Source organism: Pagrus major, chromosome 4 (genome assembly GCF_040436345.1).
Source record: "Pagrus major chromosome 4, Pma_NU_1.0".
NCBI classification, from domain to species: domain Eukaryota; kingdom Metazoa; phylum Chordata; class Actinopteri; order Spariformes; family Sparidae; genus Pagrus; species Pagrus major.
In genome coordinates this window covers 37,003,321-37,022,827 of record NC_133218.1, presented here as the reverse complement: position 1 = coordinate 37,022,827, position 19,507 = coordinate 37,003,321, and the positions used below count along the sequence as shown (strand labels likewise).

The 19,507-nt window shown below is 37.8% G+C and overlaps 1 protein-coding gene across 8 annotated transcripts in view; it reads right to left on the bottom strand.

Moving 5' to 3' along the window:
• Window positions 1-41: 41 nt before the first annotated feature.
• LOC140994419 (uncharacterized) overlaps window positions 42-19,507 on the bottom strand; it is a 42,263-nt gene continuing 22,797 nt past the window's right edge. For 4 of the 8 annotated variants that reach the window (XM_073464034.1, XM_073464035.1, XM_073464036.1 and 1 more), the window contains 3 exons: window positions 10,441-10,519; window positions 3,881-3,995; window positions 42-1,968 (listed from right to left, as the gene is read on the bottom strand). In XM_073464034.1, coding sequence (XP_073320135.1) covers window positions 1,552-1,968; window positions 3,881-3,995; window positions 10,441-10,519 — 611 coding nt within the window. In that variant the 3' untranslated portion in view covers window positions 42-1,551. The remainder of the gene's footprint in view (window positions 1,969-3,880; window positions 3,996-10,440; window positions 10,520-19,507) is intronic. The other 4 variants (XM_073464029.1, XM_073464030.1, XM_073464031.1 and 1 more) reach the window with 4 other exon arrangements.

Genomic DNA, 19,507 nt, shown 5'->3' with positions numbered 1-19,507 from the left:
CGGCCGCGTCGGAACATAGTTGATCACATACTCGCTGATATGATACCTGTGTTACTGGAGGACACCACTAGATGGCACACCAGAGAACTGAGTCTGACATTACTGTTCCTGCTGCTGCGGATGACCTCTGACCCTGTCACGTCCTCATACTGGTCCAACAGATCATCTGCGTATTGCATCTTGCTGATGTGCAGAATCTCGTAAACACGTTGAAAGCAAGAAAATCTGCGTCCTAGTGACCGTCTGTCTCTACACAGGAGGCGTTCAGGCACAGCAGTGAGTGTAGGTCACGATGCGATAACCAAAGTTTGGTGGCCCGACAGATGGTAGACACTCGTTTGCTCGGCGAGTCTAGTGAAATGCGCTGGGTGAGAGTGCAGCATAGCACATTCACACCGAGAATTATGATTTTCAACAGATTGAATTTCCCTCGTTTCAACGGTACTTTGAGTTTTAAATTAAAAGTTACGGCTCTAGTTGCTGCAGTTATTCCTCCTGTTCATTCAGCCGCTGAGCGTCTTTGTGTAGGTTTGTTTCTGGAACAAAACAACAATAAACCTGCACACGACTGCTGAAGCCTCGTATCAGCTTCAGACGAACCCGAGGAACAAGTTGTTGCACAGAACGAAGACTGAAGCGACCAGTAACACTTCTCATGTACATGTGAGTATTGTATTTAGATTCGCTAGAAAAAATCTAAACATACCCTTTAAATAGTGGCAGGAGATGTTTCTACATTTCTCTGGGTCCCTGCGATCAAACAGATTTGCTGTTATTGAAACTTCTTTATGTTCACCAGCCTGAAACTGTCACATGTGACACATGAAAGATGAAAACAGTTTGGTAAATGAACACCGAGAGCTCCCGACCCGCCCAAGTTTCAGTTACTGAGGGATCAAGTTGTTCTGTGAGGACTGAGAAAAGTTACCAAACTGCAAACCACACAGAGGTTAAAGCAGAGCTGGATGGTTATTCAGTGTTATCTTATGATGATGAAAATGTTCTTGATCATTTTGTCTCCAGCTCTGAAGTTCAGAATATTTGGTGTTCTGACCCAGCAGTGGAGCTGAGAGTCGGTCTGTGTCGTGGTGTCAGCATGAGGTAGAGGAATCAATAAAAACCTAAAGAGGAGCAGATCAAACACGGTAACAGTCCAAGTGTTGAGGTATGAAAATCACAAGTCTCCACACCAGCGGTTTGTGCATTCAGTCATCTTTAGATCCATAAACACACTCTGTGTTCTCGACTCCTTCAGCCTTCAGTCCGGTGTCGAGGAAACTGATCTCAGTCACGATCCCGTCCGCCAACATCGCTTTAACCTCTGAACTCATTAGAAGATGAAAACTCAAACAAAAAGTGAAAACTCAAACCAGAGGTCCATCGTCTCCTCTCAGTCAGTCTGCGCTGTCGTTTTAAACCAGGTTGGATTTTTTTTGTCACATTCGGACTCGTTCCGCTCGTCAGCTGTAGATTTTAAAAAGACGTAGAAGACTTTGAAACATGCTTTTTAAGGCCTTTAGTGTCTTCAGGAAGCCGTGTGCCTGCAGGCAGCTAAGACAACCAGCCTCCTTCTCCCACCATCCTCGGAGCGATGATGCTCTCCTTGGCCTGCAGGAGTCTTTCCAGACACGGCGAGCTGATCTTAAAGGGCAGCGGCCCCCGGATGAGACGAGGCTCGGCACCGAGGCGGCGCAGGGGCCCCGTGTGGAGGTCGGTGCTGGAGGACACGGCGTTGTCCTGGGTCACTTCCTGGAGTCTGCAGCGAGCTGGCAGAGGGGAGGCGGAGGCGGCGCGCTGGCCGAGTGTCGATTCAGGAGTTTTCAGGGAGCAGATGGGCAACGTGTGGAGCCATTTGAGGTGGGTGGAGGAGTACGAGGCTGCGAGAGGAAGCTCCACGTCTGAGGAGGGTGGAGGAGGGGAGGCACTGCAATGATGCTGCTGCTGCTGCTGCTGCTGCTGCTGCTGCTGCTGCAGAGAGAGAAGAAGAAGATTTCACATCAGCTTCATCAAATCACGTCTGCACACACATTTATAATAATATTCAACCAAGAGCTGTCACAGACACAACCTGCAAAATAAATGTACGTATAATCATAATTAGACAGTAAATTGTTTACTGTAACGTCTCCTTTAAAGGAATAGTTCACCCAAAAATGAACATTCAGTCATTAATGGTTGCATTCAGCTGCATGTCGAGGGTGTAAAGAACGTCTTCACGGGTCGACTGTTCCTTTAAATGCAGCTCATCTGTCAGTCATTTTAAATAAATAAACAAATGAAAAAATATATAAGCCGAAAATGTACTTTCTGTAAGTTGAGATAATTTCTTGTCAGCCAAGAAATTTGATATTTTTGCTATAAGGTTCCTTTAAAAAGCTCATAAATTAAAGTCTCTCCTCCAGTTGAACTCCTACAGCGAGAAAAGAAACCCGAGAGAAGAAACCGTCAGCTGCCTGTAAACACTTTATTCAGTTTAAACTATCAGACAACAGGAGCGGATCAGAGGACAAGATGGCCGCTAGACTTTTTAAATCAGATGCATAAATTATAATCAGGAGGAGTTCTCGGTTTCAGAGGCTGCAGCTTTGGCATCGCAACAAAATGTCTGTTTGAAATTAAATTTCTGTGTTCAAACATTTTGTCCAATCAGAGGCCGTCAGAGATTCAACAGGAAGTCCACGGTCCACAGTACAGGCCGACAACAGGCAGTCGAGTCTGTAGTGAGTTCACACTGGAGCTCCGACAACAACAACAACAACAACAACAACACACTGTTGTCCAGCTAAGAAGGTTAAAGGAGCAGTCTGTAGTTTTGGGAAATAAATCTTCATTGGCTGAATTTTTTCTGCCTAAACAAACTAAATAAACAAACTCTCTTTGTTTTACTTTGTTTATATGTGGCGGACCCCGCCACCTGTCTACCTTCAAACAGTGTTCTGGGACCTTATTTTCCTCTGAGAACAGCTCGTTTATTCACTTACGGATTTTTATTATTACCTCATTAATATTGTAAATATTAAAACTCTGACGCCTTCAGGACTCGAACAGCGTTGTGTCACTTCCTGTCAGTACAAAATGAAGTCTGTTGGTTTCTGGTGAATTAACTTCTCTCTGATGTCTGAGTGACGATGGAGCCGAGAAAAGCAGAAAATCTGGAAACAGTTTTCGACATTTGAGTCCGGTGGAGACACGATGAATCAACGAATCGTTACAGCTCTGGTAAATGAATTCTGTTAGTTTGGGACGCAGCCGGATCTTTAAACCCTAAACTGATTCAGGACTCGGTCCAAGAACAGTTAATTTATTATTTGGTGCAGATCTGAGACCAACAGGCCCATTTTTAGCCAAAACTAAGAAACAGAGAACAGCAGAAATCTGAGTCCAAAGAATAAAAGCAGCAGCAGTGATTTGTGACTCGTTCTACGTCCTCGGTTTTAATTTGTTTTCGGTGGATTTATTCATCGGGGAGTCGATACGTTCTCGTGTGAGCCGCTCTGGTTTTTCCCCTCATTATTTGACCTCGACTCTTCTTATGAAACGGAGCTGCCAGTGAAAATACATGAAAACCTTCAGTGTCCTCTTCCAGGGTTCAGTTACATAATCACACTTGGTACCATCAGAGACACATTACTCACAACTGAGTCTCCACCAGCAGCAGATTAACTGAACTGTGCAGCAGATTTAGCTTTTATTGACTTTAGCTCCGGCCTCAACTGATGACTGTTTCCATTATTGACTCATATACCTGTTATTTACTTCATCAATCATCAATCAAAAGACTTCAAAATGCTCCTCACGAGTTCCCAGAGCGCCGAGTGACACTTTAACCCTCCACACCTCACAGATTCTTCACCTGTTGAGTAACTTCTGACGGGTTTACCTTTTGTTTCTTCGGTGGAGCGCTGTCGTCGCTCTGCATCACATTTGGTTTGACGTGAGGAAACCAACTCTGAAGCATTTCTTCTATTTTCAGTAAGATACTCAGGAAGTGTCCACTGGAAGAGAGAGAGGAACACAGTGGTTAAAGAAGTACTCGGATACTTCACAAGTGGGTCCTCGTGAGAACACGTTCCTGTCGCTGATCTGCAGGCGTCAACGAGTTTCATTTATAACAGAAACATCATATTTTATAAGCTCGTCATATGTTTTGTGTACAAACAATATAAATTTGTGAAGAAACTAAAGCGGTCAGATAAATGTAGTCTGAAGTCATACTTGAGTAAAAGTAAATATATCGTGTTTAAATATTTACGATGGTTCGACAGATCAAAGTTATCAAACAGATCAGTGGAGTGAAAAGTAGCAGAAAATGTAAGTGGAAGCATTGAAATATCTCAAATAAGTACTTGAGTAAATGTACTCAGTTACTTTTAGCCACATGCTGACAGGAGAAGGTGAAGTCATTAGTTTGTCGGGACAGACGTGGACGAGGCTCAGAGACGCCCTGCAGCTCAGGGACGTCTCGCCAGCGGCCATTACATAAGCCTCGGCCAACTCTCCGTCTGATTGGTGGACAACATGTAACAGCACAAAGACTGAATAAATCAAAAGGCCTGTGTGTGTGTGTGTGTGTGTGTGTGTGTGTGTGTGTGTCTGCATTCCTCTGTCTGTGATGCTATCTGAACACACGACCACATGCGAGCATCACATGACGTGTACGGAGGAAGACAAGTGGAGCATGTTCAGGTCCACATGAGAAATGTGACCACGCTGCACACACACACTCTCACACACACTCTCACACACACACACACACACACTCTCACACACACACCGTGCAGCCCACACGTGGCAGCAGCGGGGGAAGGCCCTCGTTCCATTCACAGGCTATAAATAGAGCAGTAAGCCCTGGAGCGCCGGCGAGGCCCCGCCCACTGCTCACAGCCAAGAGGCGGAGTCAGACACACACACACACACACACACACACACACACACACACACACACACTCCCTCTCTGACATCACACTATACTGTAATAACCACCAGCTTAATTTAAGACTGCAAATACTGATTATTAATTAAATTAATCTATGAATCATTTGGCAGAAGCGGAAAGTAACTAAGTACAATTACTCAGGTACTGTACTTAAGTATCAAGTATTTCCATGTTATAATTTTAGACCTCGACTCCACCACATCCGAGGCAAGTATTGTACAAAATGGTTGAAGAAGTACTCGGGTACTTTACAAGTACGAGCTTGGTTACCTCGAGCACGATCGCTGATCTACAGGTGATCGTCACATCGAGACGTTCAGCGTGTAACAAAAACACATTTATAATCTCTTCATGTGTTTTAGTAGCAGAGTGGGACACTGAGCGGGAAAACGTCAGGATCTTTGTTTTGTGAAACTGAGCGAAAATTTTTTGTTTAATTTTTTCCAGAAGACGTTTTGTTTTTTCACGTGTGAAACTGAATGAATTTTCTTTTTTGTTTCCATGAGACACAAAAAAAAGTGACAAAACTTTTTCATGGGAATTTTTTTTTCCCACTTTTCTACGGTGTGAAACCGTGAAAAAGGTTTTGGAAGGAGAAAACATTTCTTGGCTTAACACATTAAAATAAAAAAAGGAAAAAAAGTTTTTTTTCCCCCCTTGTGAAAACTTTTTCAAAAAAATTTTCCCCTGAAAAGTTTTTTTTTCCTCCCGAGAAGAAGAAATCAAAATTAGTCCCCTCGATTTTTTCCTCCAGAAAATGTTTCCTTCATTTTTTTTTTCTCCTGAAAATTTTTTCTCTCCTGGGAAGAAAACAACAAAGAAGTCCACTCGGTTTAACATGTAAAAAAAAAATTTGTCCTGAATTTTTTTTCAATCAATCAATCGGTTTCACACATGCAAATTTTTTTTTTCCCCTCATGAAAACGTTTTTTAAAAAAATTTCCCCATGAAATGTTTTTTTCCTCCTGAGAAGAAAAAAAAAATATATCCACTCGGTTTGACACGAGAAGATCTCCAGAACTTTTTTTTTAAAACGCAGTTTTTTTTTCCACGTAGTTTCAAAAAAGCTTTTTTTTTTCCTCATGAAAATTTAAAAAAAAAAATTTTCTCACCTGAGAAGAAAACAAAACTAATTTCATTTCACACATGAAGATTGAAGGAAAAAAACCTGCCAAAACGGTTTTTCACTTAATTTCACACATGAAAAAAAAAATCTTCCGGGAAAAAAAAATCACGCAGTTCCGAACATGAAAAAAAAATTCTGTCCTCGTGAATTTTTATTTTTATCTTTTTTTTTTCTCCTGAAATTTTTTTTTCTTGTGATTTTTTTTTCTCCTGGGAAGAAAACAACAAAATGGTTTCACACATGAAAAATTAAAAAAATATAAAAAATTCCCCTGAAACAAATGTTTGATGATTTTTCCAAGATGAAAAAAAAAATCCTCCTGAAAACTTTTTCAAAATTTTGGGGGAAAAAATGAAAAGATTCTCCTCCAAAAAATGTTTTCTGTGTTTTTACAGATGTAAAAAAAGGATCTTGGACAGATTCTCCTGCTAAACCTTTTTCCCCACCAGTCCTCGAGTTATAAACACAGGACAGAAAACACCAGATCAGACTGCACTGGTCCCTCGGGGCTTCCGTAGAGACCGTCTGTTTGCTTCTTTTTTCTGCTGTAACTTCCCTCCATGTAAAAGTGAAGAGCTCGTGTCTCGTTGCTGTAACTTGTAACCTTCACAAACAGTGAGGCATCAAACTCTTTGACTTCATCGCTGTAAATAATCTCAGCTAACTGATTTTACGGCCTCTGACTGCCAACATCTCTGAGTTTGCTGCCATGTTTTGCCGCCCGTGTCGTTGCACTCCAACGATTTATTCTGCCAAATGTGAAACAGTGGAGCCTGAAGAGACGTCCAACTTGTTCTGGTGGTGGACGACAGGAATGTGTTTCCACCACACACACACACACACACACACACACACACACACACACACACACACACACACCGCAGGACGTATGCGTGTTAAATCTGACATTATTGGGACAAATCTGAAGCCTCCTACGCTGCAGCGCTCCATGTGTGGTCCAGCTCCGACGCACAGTGTTTAAACATAGACGTTCATTTCGCAGCACACACGTCAGATTTACTGTAAACCAGAAGAAAATGTTCAGTATGTGCTCAGATTTACTGAAGGAAACGGCTCAGATTCTTGGCTAACTGAGGAAACAGCTGACCTCCTGTCCAGCTCTGTTTTATAGAAGGTTAAATACCTCAGTGTGATTGTCTGATTGTCTGACGGCATCTGAAACCACATTTACAACCACGTAAACGGACTTTACATCTGACGTGTTCTAACTTTTTGAAAGCGTCAATCCGACATTAACGCTCAGTGGTTGAGCAGAAGTGAGTCGTTTTTTCATTTATTTTTTGCGTCTACTGCCGAGAATGACTTCGAGGAGATTATCCATCATGTCGACAAACAGCCGTCATCGTCACTGCTAAAGTATCCATATAATCCATGAAGTTTAAGATTAGCGACTTCATGGTACAGAAGCCCCGACGGGCCGGTGAGAATGTTTCTTCTGGTGATCCATTTTCACACATGAAAAACATTTTTTTTTCATGCGTGAACATTTTTTTTCAACGAGGATGTCTTTTTTTTCACGTGTGGAGCCGAGTGAAAAAAAATCTTTCCACAAGAAAAAACTTTTCCACTCATTTTTTGTTTTCATGAGGGAAAGTTTTTAATCACAGGATGTTTTTCTTTTCAAAACTCTGAAAAAAAAAATTTGAGAAAAAAAATTTCCACAAGACAAGTCTTGTGGAAATTTTTTCCTTCAGATTTTTTTTTCAGAGTTTTAAAAAACAAAATCCTGTGATTAAAAATTTCCCTCGTGATCTTTTTTTTTCATGAGGGAAATTTTTTTTCACAGGATTTTTTTTTAACTCGCTTAAAAAAAAAGTTTTGACGAGAAAAACAAAATTTCCCTCAAAATTTTTTTTCACTTAAAAAAAAAATTCTGTGAAAAAAAATTTCCCTCATGAAAAAAAAAAAATCATGAGGGAAATTTTTTTCACAGGATTTTGGGTTTTTTTTAAATTGAAAAAAAAATCTCATGGAAAACAATTTTTTTTCTCGTGCAACTTTTCAGATTTCTGCGGCTCTTTTCCCGTCTACAGACCGCTCAAACTACAACTTGTCACATTCACACACACGTTCATACACTGATGACAGGCTGCCATGCGAGGTGCCAACTGCTCATCAGGAGCAACCTGGGGTTCAGTATCTTGCTCAAGGAGACTTCAACATCCAACTGGGGAAGTCGGGGATTCGAACCAGTGACCTTCCGAATACTAGATGACCCGCTCTTCCTCCTGAGCTACAGCCGCACCATCACCAGATCACCAGAAGAAATGTAACTCGCCCCTCGAGGCCTCTGCATCACGGAGTGAATACTAACATTATTATCACTGCTCAGCTCACATCACTGACGCTGCTACAGCCTGGAGAGTGCAGCCGGTTCGATCTGATCTAGTCCTGGTGACCATTTACTAACCAGAGCGACAGCAGAGGAACTTCAGTTTAACTACTAAAACCTAACTTGTTCTGGAGGTGGACTGGATGTAAAAGTCCCTTCGACCTTCGCAGGAGTTTAAACGTCACAATAATTCTCACTGCCATTTGTCTTAATCTGCTTTAAACTGCGTCTGTGGCGTCCTGATAGAGTCAGGTGAGCCGTAAATCACAGAAAAGTGTATTAAATGACCTTCAAATGTTTTCCTGTGATTGTCAAACACACTTCACGGAGCACATTGTACTTCTTGCACGGACGAGCTCCACCCGTCTGCATCAAAGACCGAAACCAGCTCTTAAACAGAGATGACGGAGGCCAGCTGGACTCGGCTCAATAAAATGTGTGTGTTCAGCTTGTTTGAAGTGTCGGAGTCGTACTTCACGTGTGTGACGCGACTGGAGGTCGTTCAGAGTGCAGGACGACGCAGCGGTGAAGACATACGTTCACGTGAAGTTTGTCTTTTTAATTACACTGAATAAAAACAGAACCAGCTCTTTGTTACATGAACAGCTCGTTAAACTCATTTTAATCTCCACAGTCTTTCATGTGTCAGCGTCAGCGTGATGATGTGTACACACTCCATCAGCCTTTATTTAGATGGAGGCATGAACTCCACGTCAACATTAAGATGTTGAACATCTAAAATGGGAGGAGACTCCGTCCGTCCATCCGTCCGTCTTTCGCCTGTCATGACAACCGGGTGTGTTGCTGACAAGCCAAGAAGTTCAGTGTGGAGTCGAGCTCTTGGGATTTACGGGACATTTTTATAAGCTGTTCGTTACGAAAGCCAGAAGTACACGACGTGTATTAAGAGGGGACTGATATTAAAGGACAAGTTCAGCCAAAACATTTAAAACTCAGTCATCATCTCCTCCCTCCAGGCTGATGAAAGTCAGGTGAAGTCTCATCGTCCACAAAACATTTCTGGAGCTTCACAGCAAAACAGCGTTGCAGCGTTCTCCTAAACAACTGAAGTAGCTGGAGACTTGTTTTAAAATGTAACAGAAAAAAAAAAAAAAAAACATAAAATGGCTCCATACAAATCATCTGCTGTAATCCAAGTCTCCAGAAGGCCCTGAGATCCCAAATTGACCTGAAAAGATGTTATTTACACCCTTGACGAGCGGTTCAGCTCGTTCACCAACTTGTGAAGTGAAGATTTCAGCTTTAAATAAGGACTAAAATAACGTCTTTTCAAATGAATTTGGGATCTCGGGGCTTCTGGATGACTTCTGGGACGAGCTGCATGGAGCCATTTTATTACTTGTTTTGGTTGTTTTTCTGTTTTAAAACCAGTCTCCAGCTACTTGGACCACTAAAACTCCACCTGGCTCTCCATCAGCATGGGGGGAGGAGATGACGACTTAAATTTTTGGGTGAATTTTTCCTTTAACTGCCCTGCCACTGCCCTCTGACGCTCACTACAGTACTTTTTAAAGGACAGGTGGAGAAAGGTAGACTGGAGGTTACAGCAAGTTTGTTAATTTGTTCCGCTAACCTTAAAAATTTCAAGCATCACTGATGTAATTTTCAGAATGAACGCTTTCGTTCCCAGAAAAGAGGAACAGTCTGGACCCGAGGAGCAGCGTGCAGCCGTGTTCGGTCCATAAAGTTGTTCTGGTTAAAACTCGTTAACTTCTTGCTTCCTCAGAATGTTGTGTTTGTCTCTTGTTCTGCCGATGTGACGGGTCGATGACGAGAAACGCCACCAGTACTGATGAACGTCACCACACAGTGAGTCAGTCGGGTCAGCAGAGCGTCTGACAGCACCACGCTGCCCTTTAACTGCCCCTAATGCCTCTAATTGCTGTTTATCTGACATGTGGCCTCCATTTTCCTGATCAGGCTGCCTCGGACAGAGAAGGCAGTCGGTTTTTTTTAACTGCAGTGTAGCGACGAGCAGATGTTAAGTGTTTCTCAGGTATTTACCCCATGTTCGGATTCTGAAGGACCCCCATTATTCTCTGGATACGGTCCATCGCGACGCTCTCCTGAAAACTGCTGAGACCTGCAGGAGAACAAGAAGAGAAATCTGCAGTGAGCGTGAGGAGACCAGGCTCGTTATCATGACCTCCGCTGTGTCGTCGAGCTCGTCGCGTCTATATTTCTGACGCCTCGACGACACTAAAGCAAAAACCGACTGCAGCGCTTAAAACAGAACATCATCAGTCACAGTTTATTTGTCTGCATCCTCCTCCCTCCTCCTGTAATCACTCTGCAGAGCCTCGTGTGCGTCATCATTTAAATCTAGCACGACACTGACGGATCACACAAACCAGGCGTGATGTCAAACAGAGGAACAGAACATCGCTGTTGGCTTTTACTTTGAAAAACACCAGAAATATATTGTGAATGAGCAGAAACTGAGTGGAGCACACGGTGACGTGGGGCTGAATATTCCTCTACGTGTTCATTTAATATCAGAACATATTTATTACTTATTATCTGAACTCAAAGTCTTCTTGCCAGCTTCCTTACAGAGCTTTCAGCCACCGACCTCAATCATTCAGCTGTTGTTGTCTAAAACAAACTCGACACACTGAGCTGTGGTCAAAAGCTCCAGACGAAAAGCAGCAGGTGGACCTTTGAGTAGCTCGTTTTTGAAAATCAGGAACGATCTTTTCACAATAAAATGTTTGTTTCCTTAGTTATACTTGTGACGCAGCTTTATTGATTGCAGTGCTGGTGGGTCCAAACTGAAATATCTCAACATCTGTCTGACACCTTGTTCAGACGTTCATGTCCCCCAGATGATGGACCTTCATGACTCTGACGATTTTTCGGCGAGAATGTTTTTTTTTCATGTGTGTAAAAAAAAATTCTTGTGGAAAATTTTTTCGTGGAAAACAATTGTCTCGTGTAAAAAATAAAAATTCTTGTGGATTTTTTTGTTTTTTTCATGGAAAACAATCGTCTTTGTGGGAAAAAATGTTCTTGTGGAGACAAAATTCACGTGGGGGAAAAATGTTGTTGGGAAAATTTTTCCCCACCAGAAAATTTTTTGCACACCAGACTTTTTCTTTACACAAGCAAACATTTTTCCCACAAGAATTTTTTTTTTTTTTGGTGTCACATGTTTTTTCTTGGGGAAAAAAATTTTCTCAAGGGGGAAAGATCCTGGGAAAAATTTTCTCAAGAAATTTCCCCCCCCCTCAGGATTTTTTTTTCACCTCAAGAAAAACATTTTTTTTTTTCTCAGCAAAAAAAAATGTTTTTCTCAAAAAATTTTGTTGAGAGAAAATATTTGTTGAGAGAAAATATTTTTTCTCAACAAAAAAAATATTTTTTTCTCAACAAAAAAATATTTTTTCTCAACAAAAAAATATTTTTTCTCAACAAAATTTTTCCCCTCAAGACTGCTGTCAGTGTCGCATGTGAGACCAAAAGTGACTTATGACACGTACGTAATGGACCTAAGTAGGGAAACGTACTTATTTTAACCCAAAACAAGTTTTTTCCCAATTTTTTTTGGTGCCTAAATCAAACCAAACTGCAACATTAACAAGGAAACAACAGAGGTCCAGAACCCGTCGCTGGCACCTTTCAGTGGTCATATACAGAAGGCCATGTCGTTGTCATATTCATAAATTAATTAAAATAACTTTTGACCCTCTACCTTTTTATTTAAGTCCATCATCAGGTCAACATTTCAGTTCTTTCAATACACAGTATTCGCTTTTTTTTTTCTTTCAAGTTTGAACCTGCTGAAAAAGCTTTTTTCAGGAGAATTTTGTGAGTGAATGTTTGGAAAAAATATTTCTTAATGTTAGTGAAAAAAAAAATTCTCCATTTTTTTTTTCCACATTCAATTTCTGAAAATGTGAAAAAAGGTTTTCAAGAGTGGGAAAAAAAATTTCGTGAGAATTTTTCTTCCATGTGTGAAAAAAGTGAATTTCTTCTCTTTTTTTTCCAACTTCCAAAAACAATCGGGAGAATTTCCAGAGGATTTTTTTTCTTTTTCATGTGTGAAAAAACGGAGTTCATTAATTTGAGACTGAAAATATTTTTTGGGAGAATGTTTTCCCCCAATTTGTGAAATCAAGTACAAAAACATTTTCAGATTTTTTTTTTCTCGTGTGAAACCGATCGAAAAAACTTTTAAGGGAAATGTGTTTTATGTGTGAAACTGAACTTTTTCTCGTCATGTGTGAAACCAATAAAAGATCATTTAAGGAGGTGACGGACCGGTGGAAGATGAAAACATAAAAACATGAGGGGAGCATCAGCTGTGTGAATAAACATTTCTCAAACATTTGAATGTGTCCAATACTTTGATTTATGAACAAATACCTGCAAAACTAACATCATCCAATCAGCCTCAGCTGTACTTTGTGGTCAGAGCCACTTCACAGGTATGTGAATGATATAAACTCTCAGTGTATCTGGATTTAATATGAAAACCAAAACTTTATTTTGAGATTAAAAAAGGTTTACGTTTGAAGACGAGACCTGAACAATATTTCCTGGTAGAATCAAGAGAATCTGGTGTGAATTTTCATTTTTATTCTCACAGTTGTTGACTTTCAGACTCTTCTATGATTTGATGCTGTGGTTTGATTTTCATCTATACTGTTGAGTTTTGGTTCATTTCAGGTGAACATTTAACTGTGAAAGTGTCTTGATGATGTGTTACAGGATACATGTTGGTCTCATGTTGTGTTGTCAGACTCTGATTTACGACTTCACTGCTTCAGATCTGGCTCAGCGTTGTTTGCGTGGAGGAAGAAGAAGAAGAAGAAGAAGAAGAAGAAGAAGAAGAAGTGCAAACAGCCGCTGTTCGGCTCGTATCACCTCCACCGCCTGCACGACGCAGCGTCCTTGATCCGGCCTTTCATCTCCGGAGCAGTCTGAGTTTAGACGGATGTTAAATGACTCGTGAGGCCTTTGATCCTTCTTTCAGCCGCTGTAATTTTCAGTGTTCACTCAGCCTCCGTGAGTCTTTCATCATGGACGTTCACTTTTAATTATTTCCAAATGAACACGTATTAAATTTAGAAAAGAATATTTTTGAATCACTCAGTGAATCAAAGGAATAAAACCAATCTCTTTCCATAACCCTCAAACAGACTTCTAATGAATGCTGGATTGTAATTAGATATTTTATAATATAAACATCTTTAGTTATCAGGAACATGAGCCAACTCCACTGAGAGTGATGGAGGAGCGAGGAGAGGGGCAGAGCAGACACACAGCACATACTTATAAATGTTAAAATCAGTGAGGTGTCATTTTACTTTCATAAGGTGAAGCATTAGAGCTGAAACAAGACGTCATGGAGGAATAAATAATGAGCGATAAATCAATGGAGCAGCAGAAAGATGAGGAAGATTCATTTTGTGGGCGGATCAGGAGGAGAAACTGTTCCAACGTCTGATCGTCTGGTTTCTATACAGGGTTTGTTTTTTTACTAAGACACCGCAAAAATAAAATGATTTCTAGAAAATAAAGTGATGATGCAAAAATGAGTCGGATCTTTTGCAGTTTGTATTTATTTTTCATTTCTCTGAGGTGGAAATATTTAGGACACACACTGCTTTTGTTTTGTTTTCTGGTCTTTTGTGGCTTTCTGTATTGAACAGGCTTGAGAGCGACAGGAAACAGGTTGAGAGAGGAGCGATGACACGCCGGTCGGATCTGAACGCCGGGCCGCTGTGGTGAGGACGCAGCCTCCACACAGGACGGACGCTCCACCAACTGAGCCATGTTACCTGTATCAGATATTGTAATTCTGTTGTTCTGTTCTGTACACGTGACATCTCCAACACGTCTGTAGGTCCTGGAGAGAGATCCTCCTCTGAGGCTCCTCCTGAGGCTTCTTCCATCTTTATTTCGGCGATGTGATTGTGATTTTAGGCTGTATGAATAAAACTGGTGTGATCTGATTTGATGTTGTTGTCTGATTTTACACTATTTCAGTCGTGTATTGTGATTTGTAATATATGTAAAATGTGTTTCATTAATTGTTATGTTAATTATATGGAAACCCTGAGGAAATGTTTTTCTGCTTTTGAAGTCTGATCTGAATTGTTTTCTCTCCTGTGTTTGATTTGTAAAGAGGTGGAAAAATAAAGTTTTGTCTGGATAAACTTTCTTCATGTTCATATAATTAAAATAATATACAATAAAAAAGGAGAATTTTTTCGATCTGCGAAAACACATGAAACAAAATAATGTTTTTTATATATGTGAAATTGAGTGAAAAAAGATTTTCAACAGAAAAGTTTTTCTTTATGTGAGTGAAGGAGAAACTTTTTTTCCACGTGTGAGACGGAGTGAAAAAAAACTTCGAAAGATTTTGTTTTTTTTTTCATGTTTGAAACCAATAAAAATAATTTCAGAAGAATTTTTTTTCCATGTAAAATTTCTGAAAATCTGAAAACTCTTTTCAAGAGTGAAAAACATTTTTCAGGAGAATTTTGTTTTTCTTCATTTGAGTGGATAAAAACATTTGGGAGATTTTTTTTCCCCAAACTTTGAACCTGACTGAAAAAGGTTTTTTGTGAGTGAACAAAAAATAATAATCGGAGGTTTTTTTTCCATGTGTGAAACAAGACTGAAAAAAAAAATTTCCAGATTTTTTTTTTCTTCATGTGAAATTTCTAAAAATCTGAAAAATCTTTTCCAGATTGAAAAAAAATTTAATTTAAATTCAGGAGAACTGTTTTATCATTTGTGGAACCAAGTGAAAAATAATTTAAAAGGAGACATTTTTTCCTTCATGCGAGTAAAAAAAAAAAAAAGTTATTTCTATGTAAAATTTGAGTGAAAAAAAGAGAAAAGAGTTTTTTTTTTTCTTCATTTGAGTGGATACAATTTTGGAGATTTTTTTTCCAACTTTGAACCTGACTGAAAAGGTTTTTTCTGGAGAATTAATTTTATGTATGAATTTTTTTGTTCACGTGAGTAAAATAGAAAATCTCCCAACTTTTTTTTTCATGTAAAATTTCTTAAATTCTGAAAAATCTTTTCCAGAGTGAAAAAAAAATTTTCAGGAGAATTTTTTTCCATGTGTGAAACTGAGTCAAAGACAAAGTTCAGGAGAATTTTCAGGATTTTTAAAAAAAAAAATTTTAAAAACAATTTCTCAATATTTTTGTAAGTGAACAAAAGAAAGAACGGGAGATTTTTTTCCATGTGTGAAACGGAGTGAAAAAAAAAATATGGGGTGAAAATTTTTTTCTTCATGTGAGTGAAATATATATATTTTTTTATCCAAGTAAAAACTGTAAAGATCTGAAAAATCTTTTCCAGATTGAAAAAAGAATTTCAGGAGAATTGATTTATCGTATGTGGAACCAAGTTTCTTGGGGGTGAAAATTGAACTGAAAAAATTTTTTTAGGACTTTTTCTTTTCATCGTGTCTGAAACTGAGGGAAAGAAAAGTTGGGTGAGTTCCTCAAAATTGTGGGAGAATTTTTTTTCCACCTTGAAACCTGACTGGAAATAATTTCCCCAGGAGAACTTTTTTTTTAATGTGTGCATTTGAGTAAATTCGAGGGAAACCAAGTAAAAAACATTTTTTTTCTCATGTGTAAAACCGAGAAAAAAAACTTTTTTTCCAGGAGAATTTTTTTCACAGTGATTGTGAAACTGAAAAAAAACTATGTATCTTTTCATGTTACATCATAATTTATAGTTATTTAATTTATTTATTTTATTTTTTTTATCATGTGTGAAACTGAGTGAAAGAAAGATTTCAGGAGACATTTTTTTCTTCAGGTGAGAGAAAAATATTTTTTTTTTCCATGTAAAGTTTCTGAAAATCTGAAAACTCTTTTCAAGAGTGAAAAAAAATTTTCAGGAGAATTTTACTTTTCTTCATTTGAGTGGATTAAAACATTTGGGAGATTTTTTTCCCCCCAACTTTGAACCTGACTGAAAAAGGTTTTTTTGTGAGTGAACAAAAATTAATAATTGGAGATTTTTTTTCCATGTGTGAAACGAGACTGAAAACATTTTTTTTCCGGATTTTCTTTTCTTCATGTGAGTGGAAAAAACATAAAAAATTTCCATGTGAAATTTCTAAAAGTCTGAAAAATCTTTTCCAGATTGAAAAATTAATTCAGGAGAATTGTTTTGTGGAACCAAGTGAAAAATAATTTAAAAGGAGATATTTTTTCCTTCATGCGAGTAAAATAAAAAAAAGATTTTTTTTCCATGTGTGAAATAAGACTGATTTTTGGGGGGGGTTTTGTTTTTCCCCATGTATGAAACTGAGTGAAAGTCAGGAGAATATTTTTTTTTCCATGCGTGAAACCGAATGAAAACATTTTTTCAACAGAAATGTTTTTCTCCGTATGAGTGAAAAAAAAAAGAAAAAAAATGGGGAGAATTTTTTCCACGCGTGAAACAAGACTGAAAAGTCTTAATGTGCGTGAAAAAGAAATTCTCCAGATTTTTTTTCCATGTAAAATTTCTCAAAATCTGAAAAATCTTTTCCATTTGTGAAACTGAGTGAAAGACAAAGTTCAGGAGATTTTCAGGAGATTTGGGGTTTTTTCACATCAGAATGTTTTTTATTTATGTATGAAACAAGACAGAAAACATTTTTTTCCAGATTTTCTTTTCTATGTCTTCTTCATGTGGGAAATGGAGTGGGTTTTTTCACTCCGGTTCTTTTTTTTTCATGTGGATGAATTTTTTTTCCCCATGTAAAATTTCTAAAAATCTGAAAAAAAAATTTCCAGATTGAAAAAGATTTTTTTTTTTTTTTTTTAGGAGAATTGTTTTATCATATGTGGAACCAAGAAAAATAAAATAAAATAATAGAAAATGTCCATGTGTGAAACAAGTCTTTTTCTTATGTGTGAATCTGAGGGAAAGAAAATTCGGGTGGAAATGTTGGGGGGAAAAAATGTACAACTTGAAACCTGACTGGGAATTTTTTTTCAGGAAACCTTTTTTTTAGTGTGTGTAACCGAGTAGAAGAAAAAAATTGGGAGAATTTTCCAGGGGATTTTTTTTCTTTCATGTATGAAACCAAGTGAAAAATATTTTGAAGAGAAAAATGATTTTTCTTCATTTGAGACTGAACATTTTTTTCAGGTGAATTTTGTTCCCCCATTTGTGAAATTTGTGAAAGAATTTTTTTTTCTCACGTGTTCTCACTTTTTTTTTCAGGGAAATTAATTGTATGTGTGAAACAGAATGACAAAAAATTTCAAGAAATTGTTTTCTTCATGTGAGTGGGAAAAACATTTTGGGATTTTTTTTCATGTGTGAAACAGACTGGAATTTTTTTTAATTTTTTTTTAGGAGAAATTTTTGTAACTCACATGAAGAAAAACTTTTCTCCTGAATTTTTTTCAGAAATTTAAAAACATGGAAAACAAAAATTCTCCTCCGATTTTTTTTCCATGTAAAATTTCAGAAAATCTGAAAAATCTTCTCCAAAACAATTTGGGAGATTTTTTTTGTGTGGAACTGAGTGAGACGAAGTTCAGGAGAATTTCTCCATGTGAGTGAAAAAAAAAAAAAAAAATCCAATTTTTTTGTAAAAGAAAAAAAGAATAAAATCGGGAGGATTTTTTTTTTCTATTGTGTGAAACCGAGTGAAAAATTTTTTTTCAGGGAAATAAATTTTGTGTGTGAAACAGAAAATGTTCAAGAATATTTTTTCCTTCATGTGTGGGGAAAATTGTGGGGAGATTTTTTGTTTCCAAGTTGGAACCTGACTGAAAAATTTTTTTTCAGGAGAATTAATTTTATGTGTGAAATGTTCAAGAAATGTTTTTGTTCATGTGACTGAAAAACTAACTTTTTTTTCCCCATGTTAAATTTCTGAAAATTCTGAAAAATCTTTTCCAGATTGAAAAATGACATTTTTCAGGACAATTGTTTTATCATATGTGGAATCAAGACAAATAAAATAAAATAATAAAAAATGTCCATGTGTGAAACAAGACTTACAACTTGAAACCTGAGAGAGATTTTGTTTTTGCTCCATGTGTGAAACCGAATGAAAACATTTTTTCAACAGAATGTTTTTCTCTGTATGAGTGAGAAAAAAAAATTTGGGAGAATTTTTTCCACGTGTGAAACAAGACTGAAAAGTCTTAATGTGCGTGAAAAAGAAATTCTCCAGATTTTTTCCATGTAAAGTTTCTGAAAATCTGAAAAAAAATTTCCAGAGTGAAAATAAAATTTCAGGAGAATTTTTCTTTCTTCATTTTGAAAAAAAAAAAAAAAAAAATTTCTCGTGTGAAACAGAATGAAAAGAAAATTCAAGAGATCTTTGAGTGAAAAAGAAATTCTCACAACATTTTATTCCATGAAATCTGAAAATCTGAAAAATCTTTTCCATGTGTGAAACTGAGTGAAAAACGAAGTTCAGGAGATTTTCAGGAGATTTGGGGTTTTTTTCACTTCAAAATGTTTTTTATTTATGTATGAAACAAGACAGAAAACATTTTTTTCAGGATTTTTTTTCTTCGTCTTCTTCATGTGGGAAATGGAGTGGGAAACTGAGGGAAAGAAAATTCGGGTGAGCTTCTCAAAATGTTGGGGAAAAAAAATGTACAACTTGAAACCTGACTGGGAAATTTTTTTCAGGAAACCTTTTTTTAGTGTGTGTAACCGAGTAGAAGAAAAAAATTGGGAGAATTTTCCAGGGGATTTTTTTTTCTTTCATGTATGAAACCAAGTGAAAAATATTTTGAAGAGAAAAATGATTTTTCTTCATTTGAGACTGAACATTTTTTTCAGGTGAATTTTGTTCCCCCATTTGTGAAACCGAATACAAAAACATTTTCAGAAGAATTTTTTTTTCTCACGTGTGAAACCGAGTCAAAAAACTTTTTTTTCAGGGAAATTAATTTTATATGTGAAACAGAATGACAAAAATTTCAAGAAATGTTTTTCTTCATGTGGGTGGGAAAACATTTGGGGATTTTTTTTTCATGTGTGAAACGGACTGGAATTTTTTTTTTTTTTTTTTAGGAGAAATTTTTGTAACTCACCTGAAGAAAAACATTTCTCCTGAATTTTGTTCAGAAAT